Raw genomic sequence first — 22681 nt, 5'->3', positions numbered from 1 at the left:
TTTTTGCAAAATTTTCGCTCTTTTTTTGTTTATAGCGCATGATCAAAAAATTGCACAGGTGATCAAATACCACCAAAAGAAAGCTCTGTTTGTGGGAAAAAAAGGACGTCAAATTAGTTTAGGTACAGCGTCGCACGACCGCGCAATTGTCCGTTAAAGTCACGCAGTGCCGAATCGCAAAATAGGCCCTGGTCAGGAAGGGGGTAAAATCTTCCGGGGCTTAAGTGGTTAAGGCTGGGTTCACACTGCTGCACGGAGCGGCTCACAGCAGGGGTCCGGTGCGTCCCCGTTCACCATTTCAGGTCCGATTTCAGTCCGAATTTTTGGCTGAATTCGGACCTGAAACGGACCAGAAGACCCACATGACTCCTGTGCGTTTCGCCCCTGAGAAGCTCCGGAGATATGTGAACTGGCTCCATAGAGAGCCGGTCACAATCTCCTGACATGCGAATTGGATGCCGGAAAATCTGCATCCAATTCTCAATAGTGTGAACCCAGCCTAACTCTTTAGGGCTCCCTCACACATCACTGATGGCTACTGGAGATGCAACTGAGTGAAAATCGCCTCTTAAATTAAATAGCACTACATTCTTTTAAATAAAGCTCTTAAATTGAAATATTGAGTTAACCTTCTTGAAGACAATAGGTTCCTCTTCCCAGACTGGGTTCACAGCATTGCCTTGTGACGTCTTCGTCTTGAATGCTTTTCGCCTGGTATCAACAGGTAATCCGAACATGTCTACTTCTACATAGGTGCCAACCTTTTTATCTGAAAGGAACTGCCCTGAAATGATCTACAAGAAAAGAAACAAATAAATAAATAGAATAACATTTCAGCAATGTATATTACATATTGTGACAGAATTAAAGCTCTGTACACATGAGTAGAAATTCGGCCGGGAATTTTCGTCCGATGACCGATCGGCCGATTGTCGGCTTGTTAGTATGATGCTTCCGACAACCGACTCCGACTTTTCGGGCGAAAAAATCCTGGTGTGCAGGCTATAAAATTTTTGACGACCGTAAAAGCACGTCTGATTTTCATCTCATCAGTACAGATTTCGATGGGGAAAAATCTAATGAGCAAGACTGGGCATGCTCAGAGATGAAAGAACACATACAAAGCAATCCAACCCATGACATCACTTCTGAAGTAGAATTTTGTCGTGCGGGAAAATTCGTGTGCAGTCTAGGCACATTCCAACCAACAGACACCACTTTGGACAAAAGACGGACGACCGGTCGGGGAAAATTTGTTGCGTGTGTACTAGGCTTTAGGGCTAAAATGGCAGACAAGGAGGTGGATGGGAGATAGCTGATGCCCAGAATGTGGGTTGGGGTGGCTGTAGGCTCCAGGGAACCCTGGTGAGGAAAAAAGGTTTGTCTCCCTTTAGGAGTAGACTTGTAAAATTCCTCTGTGGAGCCTGGACTTTGGGCTGCCGAAGAGATTGAGCGGTTCCCCAGCCTGGGTACCCCAGTCCACAAGTCCATCTTCTAGAACTGCCTTTTTTATCCAGGGTGCCTTAAGGTTTCTTCAGGGGTGCCTTGGCAAAATACCTAAAAATTGCCCACAAATTGTATACAAGCTGCCGTGTGGATGAAGGCTTCCTTTTTAGTTACACCAAGTCCCAGATTTCCATTGTGCACCATTACAACCTTTTAGTGCCGCGTCCTAATGACCAATGGCATCATCAGTTGATGAGGTTGATGTCAGTTGTCTGCATAGCATCATTGTTTGACCCTCCCCTGCCCCTCTCTATCAGTTTTGGGGTCACAATAGCTGATTGATGGAGAAAAACTGAGGGAGAAGAGAAACATTGGAATACTAGTCAGTACCAGTTTGCAAAAGTGTATTTGCTTTGGAAGAATAAAAGACCTCCAATGTTGGGTGTCCTACTTGGACTTGTGAATGTTGCTGCATTATGTAAAACTATTAGAATAGCTTTTACATTTTAGAATGGGGTGCTTCGAGACTGTCTATAAAAGGGTGCCTTGACTAAAAAAAGGTTGAGAAACACTGATATAGAATACCTGGCTCAATATAGAAGGGTTGGGAGGCCTCACGGGAAGAGACTGTGCTAGGGACTTTTTAGCCGACAACTCTATGGATGGAACTGACTGTGCACATGGAGAGTTTACCAAGTTGTTGAGCCTGAGCAAAAGCCTACTGCATGGACTTTTGGCATTTTGTGAAGTAAACAGGACTTTTAGAGTCGGTTCACACTGGGGCGACACGACTCTGTACTACTTCGGGGGCGACTTGTGCATTCCCATGCACCACGACTTCGGAGCGACTTGCATGGACTTCACATAATGGAAGTCTATGCAAGTCGCTCCGAGGTCGCCCCGAAGTAGTACAGGACCCTTTTTCTAAGTCGGAGCTATTAGAACGGGTCCTGTAGCAGTCAATGGACTGCGAGGGAGCGCGACTTGTCAGGCTGACAAGTCGCCTGACAATTTGCGCTAGTGTGGACCGCCTCTTATGCCGAACTGCTGAAATAAAGCTTTATTTTTTGTCAACTGGCCACAAAGAAAACACGAGTCCTGTAATCCCTGAAAGCAGGGCTTTTTTCCCAGGTGCAGGTACTAATCCCCTTCCAAGTCACCCCTGGTCTCCGCCCACTACCCCCCTCCGAGCAATGACCATTGGTTCCACCTTCTACCTGCCTCGCAGTACCGCCCCTTTTAGAGAATACAGAAGCAAGTATAATTTTTGGGTGCTAAGTAATTTATTTGGAATGTGCAAATGAAAGGCAGTAAAATAGATCCCCTGCATCCAGCAACAATAGACACCCTAGCAACAATAGATCCCGTCCAGCAACAGTAGAACCCCCCCAGCAATAATAGACCTTCCCAGAAACTACAGACCCCCTACTAACAATAGATCCCTCCAGCTACACTAATGGTGCTTTTCCACTGCATGGACCCGAACGGTTCGGCTCGCTTTTGTGCTTTTCCACTGCTGGTACCGCATTGTATGGTGTAGGAACGGTTCGGTACGGTACGGTACGGTACGGCGGCGCTTTTCCACTGCATGGAACCGAACAGTACGGCTCTCAAAAACAGTACCACCTCGATTGTGGTTCCAAGAGGTACCATACCCGGTACCATATCCCACAATCCTTTGCATGCAGTCACTACTAGCCACTGATTGGTCAGAGAATCCCACCCACCCCGTTGTTATCCCACCCACTTAACTTTAGTACTACTTTAGTGGAAAAGCAAACCATACCGTACCGAACCGTTCCAACACTGTACCAGCAGTGGAAAAGCAAACCGGGCCAAGCAGACCAAGCAGGGCTGAGTAGAGCCGAGCCGGTACTTGCAGTGGAAAAGTGCCATAGATCTCTCACAGCAATAATAGATCTCTCCCAGCAACTATAGATTCCCCAGCAACAATATATCCCTCCCAGCAACTATAGATCCCCCAAATGTAATAGACCCCCAGCAACAGCACACCCACCAGCAGAAATAGATTTCCCAGCAGCAATATACCCTCCCTCAATAGTAGGTCTCTCTCATCAACAATTGACCCCTCCAGAAACATGATCCGCCCAGTAGCCAGCATCAATAAACCCTCCAGCATACCCAAGAAACCCTTGGCGTTACATACATTCAGTGCTGGAGGTGCCGGAACTGCGTCCCCCCCATGTTCCCCCTGAAAAAAAAGAGACTGCATTGTATGGTGCCTTCCTGCTACAGAGCTACCATCTGAACCTGACCCCGGTCACAATATGCACATAAAAATACTAAAAATGGCTATTGAAGAAATAATCCAATAGCAATAAAATATTGTGCTAGTAGACAGTTGGATACAGCATCGAAGCTGCATACATTACCTTAACAGACAGTGTGTTAGCCACTATTCCATCCACTGTAGTCTCTGTGAAAGGATCAAACTGCTTATCTGGTCTTCTCATAAACTCTGGCTTCAGCCTGTATCCACATTTACCATTGTATTCATACATCCCCATATTTAGCTGCATAGAAATATCTGTAAGCAAAAGAGGGCGCATTAATAATGAAGAAATCGACCCACGATAAAGCCGATAGACAGAAATAATAGGAAAGGGAAGGATGACGGCCTTTGAGTACGCACCTTTGAGAACAAATACGCAATGAAAGCTTCCATATTTCTATTTCTGACAAACTGCCTTCAACATAAAGGGGCCGAGGGTAAAGCAGGCCTCACCACAGATTATTTCATTTATTAAATAGTGCTAGTTGAAGTGTTGACAGCAACCAATCAGAACTCAAACTAGATGCATTCTGACTGGATGTATCTGGTTATTGCACCTTGTACTTTAGAACAACATCAGGGGGTCCTTTGGGTTAGAATATGCTATCAATGGATTTCTGTCAAGATTTATTTTGGGTGAAGTACGACAGGCTTCAATACCCTTCCAGGTCATACTGGGGTCAGAAACTGCAGGGCATGGAGGCAGGGGTGTATTAAGGTTTTGTGCTGCCCTAGGCCTGACTAAACTTGGGCACCCCCTAATTTAAATATGACCCACCCCTTCCAGTAAAGGCCACACCCTTCCTGTTTTTGACCTGCCCTTTCATCTGTAAACCACAACCACAGATTATCAGTGCCTATCAGTGCAGCCTTATCAGTGGCCATCAGTGCTGCCTTATCAGTGCAGCCTCATTAGTGCCCATCGGTGCAGTTTATTGATACCCACCATTGCCACCTCATCAGTGGCCATCAGAGCAGCATATTAGTGCCCATTAGTGCAGCCTATTAGCACCCATCAGTGCAGCATATCAGTGCCCATCAGTGCAGCAAATCAGTGTTGCCTTATCAGTGTGGCCCCATCAGTGCAGCTTATCAGTGCCTGTCCTCACTGGCTGGCATTATCATACCCACAGGTAGAAGTGTGACTGCTTTGTGGGGCTGCCAGACTGATCTGCCTCCTGGACCCTGCCCTCCAGCCCAATTTGCCCCATAAGACTGGCACTATACTAAAAGTGTAGCCCAAGCCGGTGTGGACACTTTTCATGCAGGAGTCGGGAGAAGGTTGTTTTTTTTTCTTGCAGGGTGCAGCTTTTTTGCTCCCCCCCCTGCAAAGTGCCGCCCTAGGCCTGGGCCTTGTTGGCATAGGCCAAGATGCAGCACTGCATGGAGGGAAATTTTCTCTGCCTCCTTGTCCACGTATGGGCCGATCAGTGATTACCTTTTATGGAATACATTTACCATATGTAGCACTGCCCCCTTAGGAGCTGCTGAGAATTAATTCCCCTGGGTTACCCATAGCAACAGTCTGTTAAAATTATCACTTTAAGTCCTTGGCTCAGTCAATGAACAGTCCAGGGGATTTAGTTTTTTGTATTTTATTTGGAACTTGAAAGGGAGAAGGGATGAGTGGGATACTCCAACTTAAGAACTATGCACAAATCCTGAGGACATCTAACCGTAGTGTGTGCGGCAAGGCCGCTGCTTTACCTTGCACTGCAGTGAAGATATAAAAGTGAACTATGCTTTAGGTTACTCTTCAGGGTCTAACTTGGCACCCCCTTTCTTAATTGCTGTGTGTACTAGCTCCTGTCCACTGACTCTCACCGGAGTGGTCCCCTTCCTGGACAGACCCCTGGCAAACTCACTGGTACTCACAGACACTGTTTTTCCTCAGGTTGCTCTGCCACTTGCTCCACCATCAGTATCTTCTGGACCTCTTAGCTCAGCACCACAGTTCTGGTCCACTAGGCCAACTGTCTGTGACCACTTTCCACACTGACAGGAGGAGAGACAGCCATCACACTCCTCCTGGGACCTGGCTTCCCGCCCAAAGACCCCTGTCCCATGTGCCCTTGGCTTTTATGATCAATCTCAGGATGCACCACTGGGACAGCCACAAAAGCCTGTGCGTCACTGGCTGGGTTTCATCCACTGTCCAACAGGCTCCCCTATTGGATACAGTGGGGACACTCCCTCAGACCAGGTGAATCACACATGGACACATGCAACAGGTCTAACTATCGATCAGGCTCTCCTGATAAGCAGGCAGAGCAAAAACTATGCTTTTCCTAGCACCTATCTAGGAGGGTGCTACACATACAATATACAATATAGAATACAATATAGAATACCATAAAATGATATGGAGAAAACACTAAGGTAAACCTGCTTGCTGCATCTGAATTGCCATATAAATGCTCATCTGGGGATAAACAAGAAATACCACGTTCTGAATGCTAAACCCTAATTGGGTAAACTAAAGGAACGGAGATGTCCTTGCCAAGATCATGAACAGTAATAAAGACCATATCTGGGGTTCGTTTAAGATGTGAAAATATATCCATACCTGGAATCCTTCTTTAACTCCTTAGGGGTTCCCTCACACATCATTGATGGCTACTGGAGATGCAACCGAGTAAAAGTCACCTCCTAAACTAAATATCACTATGTTCTTTAACATTTTTTTCTCTTACCTAATTGGGTAAAGCAAAGGGGTGGAGATGTCCTTGCTAAGATCATGGACAGTAATAAAGACCATATCAGGGACTGAACCTTGCTCTACTTAACCCAAAAGATGAGCTGCATAGTAAAATTACATAAAGTGCCATATAATACCTTGTAGGTTGCCAACAGAATTTCAAGAACCTCAAACTAATTGATCTGGGAAGAACAGACACACCCCTACCCACACAATAGCGATTGGCATCAGAACTATTACCAAACCCCAGTACTGCAACATGGGCATGGGGGCCATGCCCTTGAAAATATTAACTTTCAGTAGGTCAAACCAGTAAACAAGAAATGCCAAGTCCTGAATGCTGAAGCCTAATTGGGTTAAGTAAAAAGGTTGGAGATCGCCTTGTTAAGATCATGGAATGCAAAAAAGACTGAACTGAATCTTACTTTACCTAGTAAGCTGGACTACATAGTGAAATTACATAAAGCACCATATAATACCTTGTAGAGTGCCAACAGAACTCCTAGAACCTCAAACTACAGGATATGGGAAGAACAGACACACCCCTACCCCCAAGTTAGTGATTGGCACCAGAACTATTTCCAGGCCCCAGTACTGCTACATGGACATGAGGCCTCGCACCTGAAAATAAAGACCTTCTGTTAGCCAAACCAGTGAACAAGAAATGCCAAGTCCCGAATGCTCATGCCTAATTGTGTAAAGTAAAGGGGTGAGATGTCCTTGCCAAGATTATGGACAGTAATAAAGACCATGTCAGGGACTGAATCTTGCTCTACCTAACCTAAAAGTTGGACTATATAGTGAAATTATATAAAGTGCCATATAATACCTTGTAGAGTGCAACAGACGTCCAAGAACCTGAAACTACTGGATAGGGGAAGAATAGACACACCCCAACCCACAAGTGACTGGCACCAGAACTAATACCAGGCTCCAGTACTGCAATATGGGCATGGGGGCCATGGCCTCGGAAAAATTTACTTTCGGTAGGTCAAACCAGTGTAGCAGGTTTTCCAGGCCTGTGGCCTGATGTGGGTCTGCCATTGCTACCGGTTACCTTTCCAGCCCATGTGAGCTGCGGCCCTGGGTGTGAAGACTGAGACATGGACAACTCTGGCATCTTTATTTTGTTGTTTTATTGCAGATAGAGGGGATGGGAGAAGGGAATGAGTGGGATACTCCTTTAGGCTTCAACTATATACACTTGGTACTTTGTTCCTGAAAAATGCCTGTTGGCGCCTCCTAGACACCAGCCGGCGCCAGCCAACGCTCACTAACTCTAAGAACACTCTGTAACTTAATAGAATAGAAGTGCTGAATCCTCGACTTATAGTCCAGAAGATCCAGGACTGTGAAATTGTAGAACCACCGACACTGTTATACTGCAACAAGTCACTGAATACTTCCCTACCGCCTTGCTCTGGCTTGAGGTAGTATGTTGCAGAATTCTGTAAAGCTGTAAATCCCAACTGGCACACTCTGTACAATTCAGGGCCCATAAGCAGGTGACCCCTTTAACTTGAACTCTTCGGGGTTCACTGTCTATGCACCCCCCTCTGTAACTTCAGGGTCCTCAACCTAGGTACCCCCTTTCAGCTAGCTGGCACTGGATCCCAGAACCTCTTCCGGAGTGGTCCCCTTTAACTCTGGCAGACCCCCCAGGGGCAATCCTCACGACCTGTGTAGGCTTTCCTGGGACGACCCCTCTCGCTCTCTGCCGGTTCTCGGCACACCGGATCCCCTCAGCTCAACTCAGCACTCTCTGGATACTCAGGCGACACCCAGAGATATCCGCTTTCCTTAGACAGGAGGAGAGACCGCTGTACTCTCCCTCCTGGGACTCTGCTCCCACCAAAGACACCGTGCCACGCTCTTCCCCCCAAACTTATACCCACTCCCAGAATCCTTTGCAGCATAATCTGCCTTCTGGGGTAGTTACAAGCTGGGATGTGTCCCCTGATTGGGCTTCCCACACTGCCCTATGAGAAGCCTCTCACAGGCCAGTGGGGAGAACTTCTCCCTTCAGCAGGCACATCTGGAAGCCCTGACACCCTAACTAAATAAATCACAGCCCTGCTGTTAGGCAGACAAGGCCCACTATATATATATGCCTAGCACCTACCTGTAGGGTGCTACACCAGTAAAAAAGAAATGCAAAGTCTTGGATGCAGAAGCCTAGCTGGGTTGAGAATTGTGATAGAGATCCCCTTGCCAAAGTCATGGACAGCATTGAAAATCATGTTGGGGTCTGAGCCTTGCTCTACATATCCCAACAGTTTCACTATTTATACTATATAGTGCAAACAACATGAAGTGCCATTTAATCCCGTAGAGCGCCATCAGAACACCAAGAACCTCTAACTTCTGAGTATGGGAAAAATAGACACACTCCTTTCCACAAGTTTGTTCTTGGCACCATACCTATTGCTGGCCACCAGCACTGCCATGTAAATGTGGGCCATGCCCATACCAATAAGGACCTTTACTAGTTCAAACCAGCATTATGAAGGAAACTTTAAAAGGGCTGCAGAAACCCTCTAAGATCCCACGTTATTACTGTATGTATGAAATGACACTTCATGGTCCCATCTATCTTACTACAGTACATCTGCAGTTTTTATTATATTCACACTTAGCAGGTTGGGTTTTCTACAGTATTTTTTCCTAATATTAAAGCAGTGATGTTGAAAGAAATATATGAATAAATCATTAAAGAGGTTTATCAAAATCCCACAAAATAAATCACAATCATGTCTGTGGGATCTTCTGCTGTTTCGTGCACCGGTTGTGGTTTTCTTTAAATTCAAGCGAAGTGCGGTCTTCATAAATTACTTCTTTATAAATTATTCAAAGGAAAGCTTTTTAAAACTAGGTCAAAGGCTAAACTAGAGCACAGCAAGAATACGCTATTATAGTGATTGAATCTACTAATTAATTATGTGTCTTACTGCACTGACTAACATGCATCACATAACTGGAAGTTTTATATACTGTATATAATATATATATGTAGCACCCTACAAAGTTGGCGCTAGGTAAAGTATAGTGGGTCTTGTCTGCTTATCAGCAGGGCCATGATTTCAGCTAGGCTGGCATGTGTTCCCAGGTGTGCCTGTTGAGTTGGGGAGACCCCCCAACTGTGTCCCAAAGAGGGCTCTCATTGGGCAGTGGAGGAGGGTTATGAGTAAGCGACCTACAGAGTCGTGAAACATGTCAACCGTGTCCATGTCTGTTCGATGCACCGTTGTCTTTTATGAATGGGAATAAACACTTCAAATTCATTCATCTCTGAGTGCGGTCACTTTTTCTCTTTGGAAGTTTGGGCAGTGGAGGAAACCTGACCAATAGCACACCAGGGCTTGTATCCATCCTGGAAGGGCAGATTCTGTCGCAGAGCATTCTGGGAGAGGGTATAAGTCTGTGGGGAGCACATGACAGATGGTCTTTGGCGGGAAGCAGAGTCCCAGGAGGGAGAGTACTCCTGATAGGAAGAATCGGGTATCCCAGGTGGCTTGCCTGAGGGGATACAGGGCTGAGCTGAGCTGCAGAGAGGATCCGGTGTGCCGAGGACCAGCGGAGCTGAGAGGGGACGAGTTTCAGGAAAGCATTCCCAGTCGTGAGTACTGCAAACTGACCCTGGGGGTCTGCCTAGTGAGAGGGGACCACTCGGGAGAAGGTCAGAGGGATCCAGGAGCTAACTAGCCGGTGCAGGAGCAAAGTAAAAGGGGTGCAAGAGTTGACCCTGAAGAGCAAAGGGAGTGCCAGAGGTTGGGCCCTGAGTGTACAGTGCAGAGTGTGCAGTGCAGTGTGTACAATGTTAAGAGTTGCAGCAGCATTACAGGAGGAGGAGGCTACCTCAGTCAGAAAGGACTGGAGGGAGCAGTGTCAAGGACTTTTGAGCTAACCAGAGTGTCAGAAGTCAGTCTTCAGTACAGTATAGCAAGTCAGTGATTTCAAGCGCCAGCAAGCGTTGGTCGGCATTCAGCCGGCGTCAAGTCAGCGCTGAAAGGCATTTTTCTCAAGTGTCCCCATTGTACCTAGTTGAGCCAGAGGAGTATTCCACTCATTCCCTTCTCCCATCCCCATATAAAATAAACAAAACAAACCAAAGATGCCGGACTGTTCTTTGACTCAGATCTCACACTTGGGCAATCAGCTTAAATGCGCTTTTGGAGTTAACGGTAACCATGGCAGACCCATATCAGGCCCAATGCCTGGAAATCCTGCTACATACACATATATATATATATATATATATATATATATATATATATATATATATATTGTAAGGGATTAGCTCGGTGGCGGGTGTGGATGACCCCTTTGGGAGTGCGTTTTCACAGAGAGATAGCCGAGCAGAGGTTGAAAACAAGACTGATTTATTCATGCAATTTACTTCACACAATTGCAAGCGTCAAAACAGCCAAAATAAAATAAAAGACAAAATAAATCCTTGCCTCTGTGGGCGGCTACCTTCTCACGCTGGAACCTACCTAAGAAGTCTTTCCAACCTACTGTTGGGCCGACACTGCTGATCCTACAGCAGACACTCAAATGTCCATTTGTTTGCTTTTCACACAGCACAAACATTGTCCATTGAACATGTCCCTTTGTTTCTTTCACACAGCACATGTTCATTTATAACAGGATCCTTTACTCTTCAGATTCTTCACATTGAACACAGTTCATTTAACAGGTCCCTTTACTCTTCACACTCTTCACATGGAACACTTTGTCTTCTCACCTTTGAGACGTCTTCACTCGTGGTTACCCTCCTTAGCTTCACATCGCTGTAGGGGGTCTTCTCCCATGCTCACCAGCTTGTCGGGAGGCACACATCCGACTGTCCCCCTCTCCCAGCCCACACGGCGACAGGCGGCAGCAGTCCTTCTCCCATGCCCACACGGCGTCGGGAGGTACACGTATGTCTGTCCTCCTCTTCCCAGCTCACACAGCGACAGGAGGCAGCACTCAATAGATTTTCTCTGGACAAATTATAGAGGCCTTGATCTCCTCATTCTGAACAGCTGAATGGTTTTCAACTTCCTGCTGGCTCTTTTTGCAGCCAACACCCTATAGTATCAGTGAACTTTTCAAAGCAGGTGGGAATGTGTCTCCTCTCAGTGACTACATTCCCAGATTTACCTGACTTCCTGTCACATACCCCCCCCCTCTTGTTTCAACCCTAGGGTTGGGACACATATTTCCAGGCACGCATGTGTCAGGCACTGCTGACTCACTGATAAGCCTCCTATTATCCTCAAGCTTCCGGATGAAACAGTTTCTGTCATCTTCACTGACAGATTTCTCATAAATGCCACACAGTTTGTCTCTCATCTCATATACACATTCTTCAACTGCATTTTTGGCATAATTTTGCTCCTTCTCGTTTCTGTCATCTTCATTGACAGCTTTCTCATAAATGTCAGACAGCTTGTCCCTCATAACCGTCTGTCCAATCCACCATGGAGGTCCGTGATCCATAGGCAACTCAATTGGGCTAGTCTTAATGTCTTCAACATTCTTAAGACGCCTCTCTCTGCAATCCATAAATGTTTTCCACAAAACTTTGAGAACCTTTGCTTCACTAAGGTTTGTTCCAAGTAGGGACTCTTGACATCCCTCTGTGACTTGAGTTGCCTCTCCATACAGCTGTACACAATCATTGACTTTTTGTTGTAAAAGGGAATGATCTTCCTTCTTGAGCTTTGCTTGCTCTAAGATGCTGTGCAGAGGATTTTCCAATTGAGACAACAGGCTGTCACACATTTCTTCAAAGTGACCCCTGTTCCTTTTCCCAGAGACATCAATATCATTCACCAAACATTTCATATTCATAGGCAGATCTGAAGCATTTGCACTCATCAACTTCTTAAACTTTTCGCCCTCCTGAGCGAGTCGCAGTAAAGGCCTACTATTTGATTTGATATTCAGTTTATATTTCTTGCCAAACTCTTCACAGAAGTAGCCAACCAGAACATCATCAACTTTCCTTCCACCAACATAGGGGTTAAAGGCAACAACACAGTTGAACCCAGCGATCTGGGTGGTATCCATTATAGACCTCCTCTCTGCATCAGTGAAGAAGCATGGAACTGCAACACATTCTTTTACAGGTTTCTTCAATGCACTTTCTGCTGAACTATTTGACCGCTCAAGGTCACCTAGTTCTTTTTCTCTATCTGAATTCCACATGGAATTAATCTCAAGATCACGATCAAACTTCTGCCACCCGTCTTTCACCAGTTCCATTTTGGAAACACTCCCTGAAAGGCACTTATTCATTTGCTTCACGTTTTCACCAACAGCCTTAGTTTTCCCCACTAGGTTTTCAGCCTGAACTGAGAAATCATCACATTTCTTACTCAGCTCCTTTGTTTGCTGAAGTTCTAATGATACATTTTCCAATGCTTGAAGTTTTTGAAGGAACGGTTTATTCCAAAGGGGTGATTCAAGCCACGTGTCATCACATTTCTGAGGCTCACTCAGGACAGACCCCAAAACACTGATCCTTTTAAAAACTGCATCAGGCACACTATCCCCTCTTTGGGACAGATCCTCTGTTGCCTGGAATTCCTCTTCCAGTTCCTGCAACGGAATCTTCATCTCTTCTACTTGCTGTTCTAAGGCTCGCTTAGACTTTTCTAGCTCCTGAACGCTTTTCACAACATCATCCTTGGAGCTGACCAATTCTTCCATTTCTGTACGCAGCTGTTTAACACTTTCTAGTTCAGCCTTACACTCTAGAGCTTCCTCCAAAGAGCGAGCCAAGAACAGGGCTTTGCTCTCGTTATCACGCACCTCCGTTTCTGCACGTGCGCGTTCTTCTGCATATTTTGCAGACACAGTCTTCTCTTCACCAAGCATCTGATCAAACTTCTTTTTCACATCTTCAACACACTGTAATGAACCAACGCTTTCTTCCATGCGTTTTTTCATATCCGCTATCTGAGCTTGCAATGTTGCGACTTGCTCTGATAGGTTTTTCTTTGCTTCCGCCTCCTCTTTTAATTGTTCCAGGAAGCCATTTTTCTCATCTTCCATTTGTTTGAGCTTTGTGCTAAAACTCAGCCTTTGACACCTCTCTTCCTGTAAGAGTTCCTGCGTGTCTTGCAGCTGCGATTCCAAGATAGAAAAATCTTCCGCAATTTCTCTAGATTTGCTGTCTGCTTGAGAAAGCCGATTTGTAACATTGTCCAACTCAACCTGCAGTCGGTTTGCCTTCTCTGACAGCTTAGCACACAATCGGTCACCTTCTGACACCTTGACTTGCGATTCCAGAAGCCGTGCCTCTACTTTTTCCCTCTTATGTTCACAATCTCCTTTTCCCTGCATAAGAGCTTTCACCTCATTGGCTAGCTTCTGGGAATGAGACTGTAATTCTGCCACACAGGCTTCTTTCTCCTTTAACTGCTGCTGGAAACGTTGGGCTTCACCTTTCCAACTTTCACAGTCTGCACGTAATTCATCTACCACATTGCTCAAAGTGGTGAGCTCATACACAGTACTCAGTAATTTAGCCTCTCTTTCACTTTTCTCGTTGTCGCTGAGAGACAATGTCGTTTTCAGAGCGACATTCTGTTCCTGCGACTCCTGCAGGTCTATTTTTGTAACTTCCAAACACTGAAGACTTTTTTCCAGCTGATTACGCAACTCCAACATTTCACACATACTTTGCTTCTGCAAAGTCTGAATTTCAATTTCCTTTTCCATGAGGATGGTATCTTTCTCCTTTATAGTGTCTTGACATTTTTGCAACTCGACCAAAAGAAGAGCAGTGGATTCTTCCCACTGTAACACATGAGACTTGAGTAGTTCATTCATTTCCTGCAAGTTTCTATGCTCCATTTTAAGCAATTCCAAGGCTTGTTCCTTTTCTTCCATTTTCCGTTGCAAGGCATCCAACTCAGCCCTGCACACATACTCGGTTTCCTCCAAACCGATGGCCTCCATTGGCTGCTGGCGTCTCTGTTTCCAGCCTGCCATGCTCTCTTGATGAGCCTTTTGTTGAGCTGCAAAGCTCCGTTGTTTCAGCATCTCCCCCATTTTGGGTTTACTTTTCATCTGAGCACACTGCGTCTCCATAGCAGTTTCATCAGTGTTGCTAGGGACAACAACCTTCCTCTTTAGTAGACTCTCTTTAGGCATGGATGGGGTTGGTTCAGACGGTAACATCCCCTCCATCCATAGAATCCGGTCTCTCATTTCATCTATCTTTGCATTTTTCAGGCGTTTGGATCGCCCCATCTTCAATAACTCCACAAATTTTTCACAGTCCAGCAAAAATTTTCAGACCACTGTCTCTTTAACACATGTAGTTTTTCTCTCTCTTGCGGGATCTCTTTTCCTGCGCACACAGTTTGTGCAGTCACTTGCACCAGACACAACAAAGTTCATCAAATAATTTTGAGACCGCTGTCTCTTTAAAACACTTTTTTTTTCTGTCAGGATCTTCTCTCCTGCACACATAGATTGTGCAATCTCATGCACCAGATAAAGTTCATCAAACATTTGCACTTCCTTGCAGGGATCTCTGCTTATGCCCACTGCATACCTCCACCATATGTGAGGGATTAGCTCGGTGGCGGGTGTGGATGACCCCTTTGGGGGTGCGTTTTCACAGAGAGATAGCCGAGCAGAGGTTGAAAACAAGACTGATTTATTCATGCAATTTACTTCACACAATTGCAAGCGTCAAAACAGCCAAAATAAAATAAAAGACAAAATAAATCCTTGCCTCTGTGGGCGGCTACCTTCTCACGCTGGAACCTACCTAAGAAGTCTTTCCAACCTACTGTTGGGCCGACACTGCTGATCCTACAGCAGACACTCAAATGTCCATTTGTTTGCTTTTCACACAGCACAAACATTGTCCATTGAACATGTCCCTTTGTTTCTTTCACATCAACACATGTTCATTTATAACAGGATCCTTTACTCTTCAGATTCTTCACATTGAACACAGTTCATTTAACAGGTCCCTTTACTCTTCACACTCTTCACATGGAACACTTTGTCTTCTCACCTTTGAGACGTCTTCACTCGTGGTTACCCTCCTTAGCTTCACATCGCTGTAGGGGGTCTTCTCCCATGCTCACCAGCTTGTCGGGAGGCACACATCCGACTGTCCCCCTCTCCCAGCCCACACGGCGACAGGCGGCAGCAGTCCTTCTCCCATGCCCACACGGCGTCGGGAGGTACACGTATGTCTGTCCTCCTCTTCCCAGCTCACACAGCGACAGGAGGCAGCACTCAATAGATTTTCTCTGGACAAATTATAGAGGCCTTGATCTCCTCATTCTGAACAGCTGAATGGTTTTCAACTTCCTGCTGGCTCTCTCTGCAGCCAACACCCTATAGTATCAGTGAACTTTTCAAAGCAGGTGGGAATGTGTCTCCTCTCAGTGACTACATTCCCAGATTTACCTGACTTCCTGTCACAATATATATATATATGTGTGTGTGTATGCATATATTTACTTATTTTTTTGTGTTAACTCAATGGTCCACCACCATTATGATTTCTATTAAGTCAGTATTTCAGGAAAAGAGCTGAGGTAACATAACTCCAAGATTCTGTCAGTTTTCAGATATACAGTAGATCTGATATAATTGTAAGTTATAGTTCAAATGATTAAAATGTCACATTGGAATATGTTTTACCTACACTGGTCCCCTTCTAACATGCAAACAAGTATGAGGTGTTCATGGATAATCCATGATTATGTTTTACTCTCGAAGAAGAATTCCAGGTATGGATATTTTTACAGCGTGGACCAATGTCACTATGCAAGTACCATACCTGTGAGATCCCTCTAGAACCCCGGAGCCCAACCTGTGGCCCAAGGGCCACATGCCACCCTTTGATGTTTAAATTGTGGCCCTTGGGCCCCCACAGTCTGTAGAGGGATCACTGATTTGTAAAGGGGCCTTTAATAGTAGAAAAGTCTAGTGGTTTCATGCAACATGTCCCTAGTCTTTGACAGTCTCCTACAGAGACTCCTGAAGAGCAATCATTTCCTCTAGCAAGTCTTCAGTCTGTAACAGTAATTCTGTGGCATACCACGTAATAAATACTATATGCATCCCTTTGAAGACATTAGGGGCCACATTTGAGGCCCCCTTTACCTTACAAGTTGATAACCATTGCTCTACAAGCTGGAAATCACTGTAGAAGGCACTTAGTGACCACAGTCAGAAGGAATCTAAACTTTTGAGTGGCTACTGGAACAGGAATAGAAGAGAAGTCATCTAAAGAGGACACACTTGTTGAGGTTCCACCTGTCTAAAAGAGGATTTCTTTCACTTTGGAGGGATTTCCTCTTAGTTCCGGCTGCGTCTATGGGACAGAAAGTGAATGGAAATCTCCGCAATGGGAGACAAATGACAAAATAAAAATCTGACAGGAGTGTTAACTCTTAGAGCCGGTTCACACTGGGGCGACTTGTCAGGCGACCTGGTCGCCTGACAAGTCGCTGCGGGTCGCCTGCCATAGATTAGCACAGGACCTGTTCTAATAGGAGCGACACAAGTCGCTCCGACTTAGAAAAAGGGTCCTGAGCTACTTTGGGGCGACCTGGAGCGACCTGCATTGACTTCAATGATATGAAGTCCGTGCATGCCGCTCCGAGGTTGCGGTGCGAGCTGCGCACCGCGACTTCACAGGTCGCCCGGCAAAGTCGGGTCGCGCCTGTGCGAACCGGCTCTTACTATATCCAAAACCAAACAAAACCAGTTTTGACTTTAGTCTATTTACGATAATAATGAAACATTTCATGTATGGATATTGTATGCAGATACCATACCTGTCCAGTGCCCCTGGAAGCTGGAAATCACTGAAGTAGACACCACTACTACAGGCATCTCCACTTGCTTCTGGACCTCATGCTGATCGACTGCCCTGCTGCATTTTGAACACAGGAGGTCAGCCACTCGGTACAGGCACCATTAAGAGAATACTTTGCATTTTCCCAATTAATGAAAAGCACTCTCTGATTGGACGAGGTAGAGACGTGGTGTGGTGACATCACGCATTCTGTAAATGGTGCCTGTGCAGAGCAGCCAATCTCCAGTGTTCACAATGCAGCAGGGCAGCTGCTCACCACAGGAGCCAGAAGCAAGTGGAGATCACCTATGTAGCCATGTCTGCGTCAGGGCTTTCCAGCTTCCGGGGGCCCACTGGTGGATTCCTGTGGCAAGTATCATGTGGTGGCAGCTCAGCCTGTATTACTGCCTCTTTAAGCCTCTATCCACAGATGTCTGCCCTTTTAGATGTTATCTGTGTTGAGGGCCAGATGATTAAACCTCAATGCAATCTAACTGTGTCCAGGGCGGACATCTGTCCAGTATGATGCGGATTCAGTAGGATGCGGATATCTGCATATAGAAGGTTACAGCGGTATAGAGGCACAGCTCCTATCACTCTGTCATGCAGGTGCACAGGCTGAGCTTCCACCATCAATCGGAATACTGGGGATCCTGGGTGCAACTATCCACAGGAAGGCACATTTGCCTGTGTGAATGAGGCTTTAGAACTCCCACCAATATTGGATATATAGAATCAAAAACAGAGAAAACACTGCGCTAGAGTAAAAGGAGCTGCCAGCACTCAGAGTAAAGATACACACTCAAAATCAGTATACAAAAAAATATAGTGCAGCGCTGCACTATATCCGTTTCTGGTTCAACTGGGGAATTACGGAGGTTCTAACTTGCTCCAGTCACAGAATAACTCTTGTGCCTCTCGACGTTATCGTTGACGAAACACATAGGGTGGGGCCTATGACGGTGACGTCATCACGCAATTTCCACCTGATTGGTCGGTTCTTTGTTTGAGCCTGGAGGGAAGTCCGCAGGAACGCTGCACACTTCAGATGTTCGCTTACACGGTTTTATAATGACATGCACTATTAAATCTTGTAAGTGCAATCTTTTATTTTATCAATAAAGCGTTATGTGGATGCTGCGCTATGGTAGCGCATTTTGACTTTTGTTTTTTGAGAGTGGATCGAGTCTTCTGAGCGAATCCAATGTACATGGTTTGAGGGAGACCTACTTCCCTGTGCTTAATTGGACCACCTATAGCTTAGTGGTCATTGAATTCTGTTAAGCAGATTTTGATACTCACTTTGGGTGTGAAGTAGGAACATCTTGGTCACCCTTTATCTACATTATTCATCACCCTTTCCATCGGTGGTGGTGTTTCTTCATATGGATTAATGATATAAGACTCTGCTGTCTAACAGATGATGATGTCTTACCAAACGAAACACACCAGGTCTATCTCCATTGATATCATTGCAATCCATGAGATCTGCGGTGAGCTCGCATCATCAGCCAGGGTAACCTGCTTGTATAACTATCCAGCTGGTCAGTGGGAGTCTCTCTACTGCTACAGCTACTGGCCTCCGAGCCTGACCCCTGACCGTGACAGGCAATTGGGTATATATACATTTATATGCACAATTCCGGTATAAATACAGTGAAAATTACTATTCCAAAGTTAAGTTGTGTCATCAGAAATAAAGGCAACGTTGATGGATAAAGACTAGTTGCATCCTGCCCACTGCTTTCCAGATTGACAGCATTATCTCTGTTGCTGAAACCTTTCCTTTGCGGGCTACAGTTTCTGGAAGGTGGAGAATGTAAAGCATAAATAATGAAGGATTTCACTCAGGGTGGGAAGGGAATGGAAGTTTTTTTTGTTTGCTGTATCCGGCTTGTGCATCACAAACTAACTGGATTTGGTAATTGACTGTCATACAGGAGCCTTCAGTTGTACTGGTAATCCCCAGTGGTGCCTGAAGTGGTGTAGTCAAACCACATGGCAATACACTAACTATTGCATTTAATCAGGGCCAGATTAACGTAGGGGCTATTGGAGCTGCAGCTCCAGGCCCCTACCTTAATATAGGCCCCGGGTTGGCCATATTCACTGTTACCGCTCTTCTGTCACTTGTAAACACAGAAGTCTGGCTTCTATGCTCGCTTCCCCAGGCAGCTCCCTCAGAACCTCCCCACACAGCACGAAGGCCGGACAAGGAGGGACAGTTGCCGATGCATGGATGTGTTTATGGGCTTCAGAGACAGCATCCCATGTTGAATTAGGCATGCATGGCTGCACCCTTCCTCCTCTGGGTGCATGCCAAGGCATGGCCCTTAAGGCCCTTCAAAATCCTCAGCACCAAGCCCATGATGCTCTTAATCCGACCCTGCATTTAATGTCCTTACCTATAGTCTGGAAGTTAAGAGCCACCATCTGACATCCAGCGTTCCAGAAGACCTGAGGCATGTAATTGGATGAATCCACACGTGTCCCTTTTGGATAAATTCGACTTAGCTGCATTTTGTTATATCTGTCTTTGGTTAAGAAATTTTTAGAATGACACACAGAAACCACAGGCTAATGTTGGCTAAACACTGGGCGATACTAATCAGACTTCATTATCAAAAGATGGAATGGGTCCAGGCAAGGAAAATTATGAGGGCAAAAAGTTGGCTTACATTTTTTATTGACTTACAGGTTGTTCAAATGTCACATGTTGGTGGAGTAACTCTTCCTCTATATTAAATCTTCTTCTTCTTTTTTTCAATTGCAGGTAAATAAAAGATTTCAAGCAGAAGCAACATGCCCTCCTTGAGTTCCTTGAAAAATGAGGGGTGCAGGCTGTCCGACCACCACAGAAGGCAATGGGATGTTTACGAAGATGACACCATTGGCAAGAGTCACCAATGACAAGACATTGCTCTTATCAGTGATGTCATCTCCATAAACATTCTGTAGCCTTCTGTGGATGTTGGACAGCCTTCACCCCTCCTTTATCAAGAACCTAATGATGGCACATTGCTTCTGCTTGGAATCAATTATACCTGTAATGAAAAAGAAAAAGAAAAAGAAGAATTACTAGAGAAAGAGAGTAACTCTACCAACATGTGAAATTTAAACAACCTATGGAAGTTAATATAAAAGGTTGCCAACTTTTGCATTCGTTTTGGTACAGCCTTCATATAGGGCAGGAATGTTAGTAGGTCGCCTTGATCCAATTCAGGGCAAAAGGGAGATAATGCTTCTCCGGGTGATAAAGTGAAAGCTTGTAGGCAAAGGTGTGCAGGTCCAGTCCGTGGTCCGGTGAATTTATCCAATAAAGAAAGGAATGACCGCACTTCCAAATGCTACGAGATCTTTAATGCAGTAAAATCATCCAACAAACAGAATCAAAGAGAGTTCATGAAACTTGTCGGAAGAGCATGGTGGACATGTTTTGTGAATCAAATTACTTAATCATAACCCACCGGGTTATGATTAAGCGATTACATTTGCGAAACATGTCCACCATGCTCTTCCGACAAGTTTCATGAACTCTCTTTGATTCTGTTTGTTGGATGATTTTACTGCATTAAAGATCTCGTAGCATTTGGAAGTGCGATCATTCCTTTCTTTATTGGATGCCTTGATTCATTGATTGTTTTAGAGATTACAAATTGTCCATGTGAAGTCACCTCTACTTCCTACAATGATACACATTATTTTTATCTGAACTCGACTCATATAATTAAACTTATGGGATTTGGGGAAAAACAACACCAATGTGTTCAATAAGGTAAACCTATAATACTCAAGTAAATAGTAAATACACGGTTGAAATATATCGGATGACATATACAGTATATAAGAATCGGGTGTGACCAGCGCTATGAGGAGTCTACTGCATATGTCAAAATGTGGTATAAACTGCCACCAACCTACCCCTTGGGATTGGGGTATGAGTGTAAATATGTGGTGTGGTGTTGGCGTGTGGCGCTACCTATTCAGAGGGAATATGTATAGATTAGCTAAGTGCAAACAATATATATATATGTTGGGATGCCTGTGCGTACAACTCTATACCTTGGTTATCCACATAAAATATCGCCACTCGGTATATGCAATAAAACATTAAATAATACCATTTAAATAATGCATAAAGTGCACTGTGCTTCAAAATGAAGGAAAAAGTGCCAGAGTGCTGGATGCTTTACGAGGCAAACCTTATTGCAAATCAAATTTTATACCATATAAAGTGCTGAGTGCAAGTGCTCTTTAACTTACTTACACTACTTGTGATAAATATAGAACATTGACTTTTAGTGCTCGTGTCCACTCAGTGCGTGGAAAATTGTGCTATATAAATTATTCAACTTTTATTAAGAAATATGAAAAAATAAGTATAAATATAAGAAAAAATAAATATAAAGAAAAATAAAAGCGTGCTACTGTGATTCCTAAATGTCAGGGGATGGCATATACTGTTATGCCAAGCGCAAAGGTGCAGGTCAAGTGACAATGCATACAATAGCAGATGTAATTGATGAATAAAGTCTTTAGTGATCTAAGTCAAGCAGTGTGGTGTCCAATTTTTCAGGTGATTTTTCAGCCAGATACCATGCAGGTGTTTTCAAGTGCATCTACCCGTGGCCCCCCACTAGGTATTGCACTCACCACACAGAACCCCCCTTTTCACTGGGGAGCAGGCTGTATATAATAAGTATCTGTCCTGTTCATAATAGCCCCCTCTTGGATATCCAGTGGGTCTGTATGCCCAGTACCGCTATGTCCCCCTGGGTATCCGGTGGGTCTGGTGTGCTCAAGAAAAAAAGCAAAAAATTCCCCCATAAAATTCAGTATGTCACACATCTTATGTCATTATTTTTTTTTTTTTAGTAAATAGACCCTAAAGTGTCTAGCAAAAAAAAAAAAAAAACAATATATACTGTACAGTGACCTGCAAAAGTATTCGGCCCCCTTGAACTTTGCGACCTTTTGCCACATTTCAGGCTTCATACATAAAGATATAAAACTGTAATTTTTTGTGAAGAATCAGCAACAAGTGGGACACAATCATGAAGTGGAACGAAATTTATTGGATATTTCAAATAACAATACTTATAATTAAATAGTTAACAAATAAAAAACTGAAAAATCGGGCGTGCAAAATTATTCAGCCCCTTTACTTTCAGTGCAGCAAACTCTCTCCAGAAGTTCAGTGAGGACCTCTGAATGATCCAATGTTGACCTAAATGACTAATGATGATAAATAGAATCCACCTGTGTGTAATCAAGTCTCCGTATAAATGCACCTGCACTGTGATAGTCTCAGAGGTCTGTTTAAAGAGGAAGTAAACCCTCCTCAGAAAGTTGTACCTATAGGTAAGCCTATATTAAGGCTTACCTATAGGTACTGTAAATATCTCCTAAACATGCACCG

At 44.7% G+C, this 22681-nt stretch overlaps 1 protein-coding gene across 1 annotated transcript in view; it reads right to left on the bottom strand.

Annotated features, from left to right (window-relative positions):
* Positions 1-22681, bottom strand: part of PLCB1 (phospholipase C beta 1) — a 1154983-nt gene that overhangs the window by 194492 nt on the left and 937810 nt on the right. Inside the window, exons 18-20 of the mRNA XM_082249959.1 lie at positions 19668-19792; positions 3840-3994; positions 630-794 (exon numbers count right to left, since the gene is read on the bottom strand). Coding sequence (XP_082106085.1) covers positions 630-794; positions 3840-3994; positions 19668-19792 — 445 coding nt within the window. The remainder of the gene's footprint in view (positions 1-629; positions 795-3839; positions 3995-19667; positions 19793-22681) is intronic.

Source organism: Pelophylax lessonae (genome assembly GCF_965119305.1).
Source record: "Pelophylax lessonae genome assembly, chromosome: 3".
Lineage (NCBI taxonomy): Eukaryota > Metazoa > Chordata > Amphibia > Anura > Ranidae > Pelophylax > Pelophylax lessonae.
This window is presented reverse-complemented; position numbering and strand designations above follow the sequence as displayed.